Source organism: Cebus imitator, unplaced genomic scaffold, assembly GCF_001604975.1.
Source record: "Cebus imitator isolate Cc_AM_T3 unplaced genomic scaffold, Cebus_imitator-1.0 Scaffold375, whole genome shotgun sequence".
NCBI lineage: Eukaryota > Metazoa > Chordata > Mammalia > Primates > Cebidae > Cebus > Cebus imitator.
Genome location: NW_016107690.1, coordinates 2069699 through 2073066, shown reverse-complemented (window position 1 = coordinate 2073066; position 3368 = coordinate 2069699). Strand labels below are relative to the sequence as shown.

The following is a 3368-nucleotide window of genomic DNA, read 5'->3' as shown; positions in this document are numbered from 1 at the left end:
TAGTAGAGACGGGGTTTCACCATGTTGACCAGGATGGTCTCGATCTCTTGACCTCGTGATCCACCCGCCTCGGCCTCCCAAAGTGCTGGGATTACAGGCTTGAGCCACCGCGCCCGGCCAATTTTTGTATTTTTAATAGAGATGGGGTTTCACCACGTTGGCCAGGCTGGTCTCCATCTCTTGACCTTGCGATCTGCCCGCCTCAGCCTCCCAAAGTGCTGGGGTTGCAGGCGTGAATCACTGCACCCAGCCGCCTCGCTCTCTTTTTAATGGTATTTAATTTTTTCTATTTCATGGCTCGCTGCAGTCTTGACCTCCCAGGGTTGAGGGATCCTCCCGCCTCAGCCTCCTGAGTAGCTGGGACTGCAGGCGCTTGACACCATGAACATCTCATTTTTTTTTTTTTTTTTTTTACGTTTTCTAGAGATAGAGTCTCACTATGTTGCCCAGGCTGGTCTCAAACTCCTGGCCTCAAGTGATCCTCCCTCCTTGGCCTCCCAAAGTGCTGGGATACAGGGTGTGATTACAGGCATGAGTTACGATGCCCAGCCTCTCTCTCTCTCTCTCTCTGTCTCTGAGATGGAGTCTCGCTCTGTTGCCAGGCTGGAGTGCAATGGCACAATCTTGGCTCACTGCAGCCTCCGATTCCCGGGTTCAAGTGACTCTCCTGCCTCAGCCTCCTGAATAGCTGGGACTGCAGGTGCCTGACACCATGTGCATCTAATTTTTGCGTGTGTGTATTTTTTATAGAGATGGGGTCTCGCTCTGTTGCCCAGGCTGGTCTTGAACTCCTGGGCTCAACCCATCCACCTGCCTTGGCCTCCCAAAATGCTGGCATTACAGGCGTGAGCCACCGCACCCCGCCCACCAACCCGGAGGTGCTTTTTCAGCCCCCGCCCCCCTCGGCCTTCCTCTGACGTGGTGCCTGGCACACCCGCCCCCGCCGCTCCCTGCCATTCCCCCAGCCCAGGGCTCCCAGGGGGGCTGCTCACCGAGGTTGCTGTACGTGGGCTGCGTCGACCCACTGGGGTCGTCAGGCTCGGGGGGCTCTGTGGGTGGCTCCGGGCTGCTCATATTGCTGGGGGAAGGTCAGACGGGGGCGTGTGTGGGGTGATGTGCAGGGTGATGTGGGGAGGGGTGCGTGGGTGTGGGGGTGCGTGGGTGTGGGGGGATGGGAGACCCCGAAGCTCCCCGCTCCAGGGCCCTCGGAAGAGCAGGGGCACCCACACTCCACTCCCTTGTCTGGTCGTGAACCTGCTGTGTCATCCTGAGTGGGTTTCTTGCCCTCTCTGGGCCCACTTCCTCAAATCAGGAGGCAGGTCCGTCACCCAAGAATCTTCCAGGGTGGTGGGAAGGACCCCCCCCAAGCACATTTGGGATGGGGACAGATGTTCAGCCCGAAGACAGGCCTTTGGGGGTCAGGTGCAGGGCAGACAGTGTCCAGGGACCCACAGGCATCCACACTCAGGCCTGGTCCCCGAGAGCTCAGCTGTGCGGTGGCTGCCGGCAGCCAGGCCCCAACCCACCCCCGCCCAGACCCCCAACCTTGAAAAGTGGCTGCCTCTGTCCAGCTCCTGGCTCCGGGAGCCCCTACCTTCAAGACTGGTGTGACCTCCAGGGAGGAGGGGTCCTCAGAGACAAACTGCCAATGGCCACAGCCCCCCGCCTTGCAGGAGGGGTCTGACCTAGCACCAGCAGCCGACAGGAAAAGGTCCGGCCAACTGTCAGACCGCAGCCCGGGGAGGGGTGGGGGGCCTTTGGGCAACACTTCCCCACCCGCTGGGGCCGCCCCTCCCCTGCCCGCCCGCAGAGGAACAGCATCGCGGGTGGACGAAGACCAGGAGGTGGCATCTGAAAGTCAGTAGCGCCAGGGCTGACAGCCGGGTGGGCGCAGGTGGAAGGCAGGCCGAAGCCTCAGAGGCCAGGCTGGGGTCGGAGGCAGTGGGAGCCCTGTGAGATGGGGGGCAGCGCTCGCCCACCGTAGGGGAGGGCACAGAACACGGTGACAGCTGTCCCCAGAAAACTGCAAGAGGGGTCTGCGGCTTCCCCTCCGGCAGCAGCATCTGAGAAGCCCCAGCAGCCCCCCGCCCCATCCCAGGGCCCCGGAATGTGGAGTGTGGGTGAGGACCCTCTTGGCTCCGCCGCGCCCCACCGTGTGCCTCCGGGCAAACCTCCACCCACTCCCTGCTCCTGCGAAGAAAGCAAAGCGTCCCCCACATCCATCCTGGTAACAGCCGCCGCGGGTGGATTCTTCTTTGAAAAAATTTAATCGCCTCCCTTTTCCCCTTCCTCCTTCCTCGCTGCCTCGAGGCATTTATTTAGAAAAAGATGTTTTAGATATAATCACCATAAATGGGAAAATCAAGAATGGAAAAAACCCAAAAGCAAAAGCAGCCTCGGCGAGAAATTCCAGCTGAAGTGCCTGCCTGTCAAAGCTGTCTTTTTTTTGTTACTCTGTGGCCCAGGCTGGAGCGCAGCGGTGCAATCACAGTTCACTGCAGCCTGGCGCGAACCCCTGGGGCGATCCTCCCGCCTCAGCCTCCCAGAGTGCTAGGATCACAGGTGTGAGCCACCCTGCCCCACCCCAAGGTTGGCATTTCTTTTCTTTTTTTCAAATATTTATTTTTTCTTTTTTAAAGAGACGGGGTTTTACCGTGTTGGCCAGGCTGGTCTCGAACTCCTGACCTCAAGCAATCCACCCGCCTCGGCCTCTCAAAGTGCTGGGATTACAGGCGTGAGCCACTGCGCCTGGCCAACTGAGTGCATTTCATGTGGGGTTCCCCCACCCTTTTTCCCTTAGGGAAAATGGGCCCAGAGAGAGTAGAGGGTCTGGCTAGGCGCAGTGGCTCACGCCTGTAATCCCAGCACCTTGGCAGGCCAAGGCGGGCAAATCACCTGAGGTCAGGAGTTTGAGACCAGCATGGCCAACATGGTGAAACCCCGTCTCTACTAAAAATAAGATACATATATATATTGCAGGCTGAGGCAGGAGAATTGCTTGGACTCAGGAGGCAGAGGCTGTAGTGAGCTGAGATCACACCATTGCACTCCAGCCTGGGTAACAGAATGAGACTCTGTCTCCAAAAAAAAACCCAAAAAACAAAACCTGTTGGTAGTGTGGTGTGGCCCCTGGATGAGGCCCGTCCAGACCCTACAGTGTCCCACCCGTTCATTAGAGAAGCACTTACTGAGCCACGGGAGCTAGGGCCACGTTCTCTCTGGGTCCCCGGCATCCCCAGCATGGGGCAGGGATGCCACATGTGGATGGATTTCACATGACATTGGCCTTCTTGAGAAAAATACCTGTGTTTTGTGCAGGGGCGCGATCTCGGCTCACTGCAACCTCTGCCTCCTGGGGTCAAGCGGTT

At 58.7% G+C, this 3368-nt stretch overlaps 1 protein-coding gene across 1 annotated transcript in view; it reads right to left on the bottom strand.

Moving 5' to 3' along the window:
* PEAK3 (PEAK family member 3) overlaps nucleotides 1-2450 on the bottom strand; it is a 10680-nt gene extending 8230 nt beyond the window's left edge. The window contains exons 1-2 of the mRNA XM_017507479.2: nucleotides 1595-2450; nucleotides 993-1078 (exon numbers count right to left, since the gene is read on the bottom strand). Coding sequence (XP_017362968.1) covers nucleotides 993-1074 — 82 coding nt within the window. The 5' untranslated portion in view covers nucleotides 1075-1078; nucleotides 1595-2450. The remainder of the gene's footprint in view (nucleotides 1-992; nucleotides 1079-1594) is intronic.
* Between the last annotated feature and the right edge of the window lie 918 nt (nucleotides 2451-3368).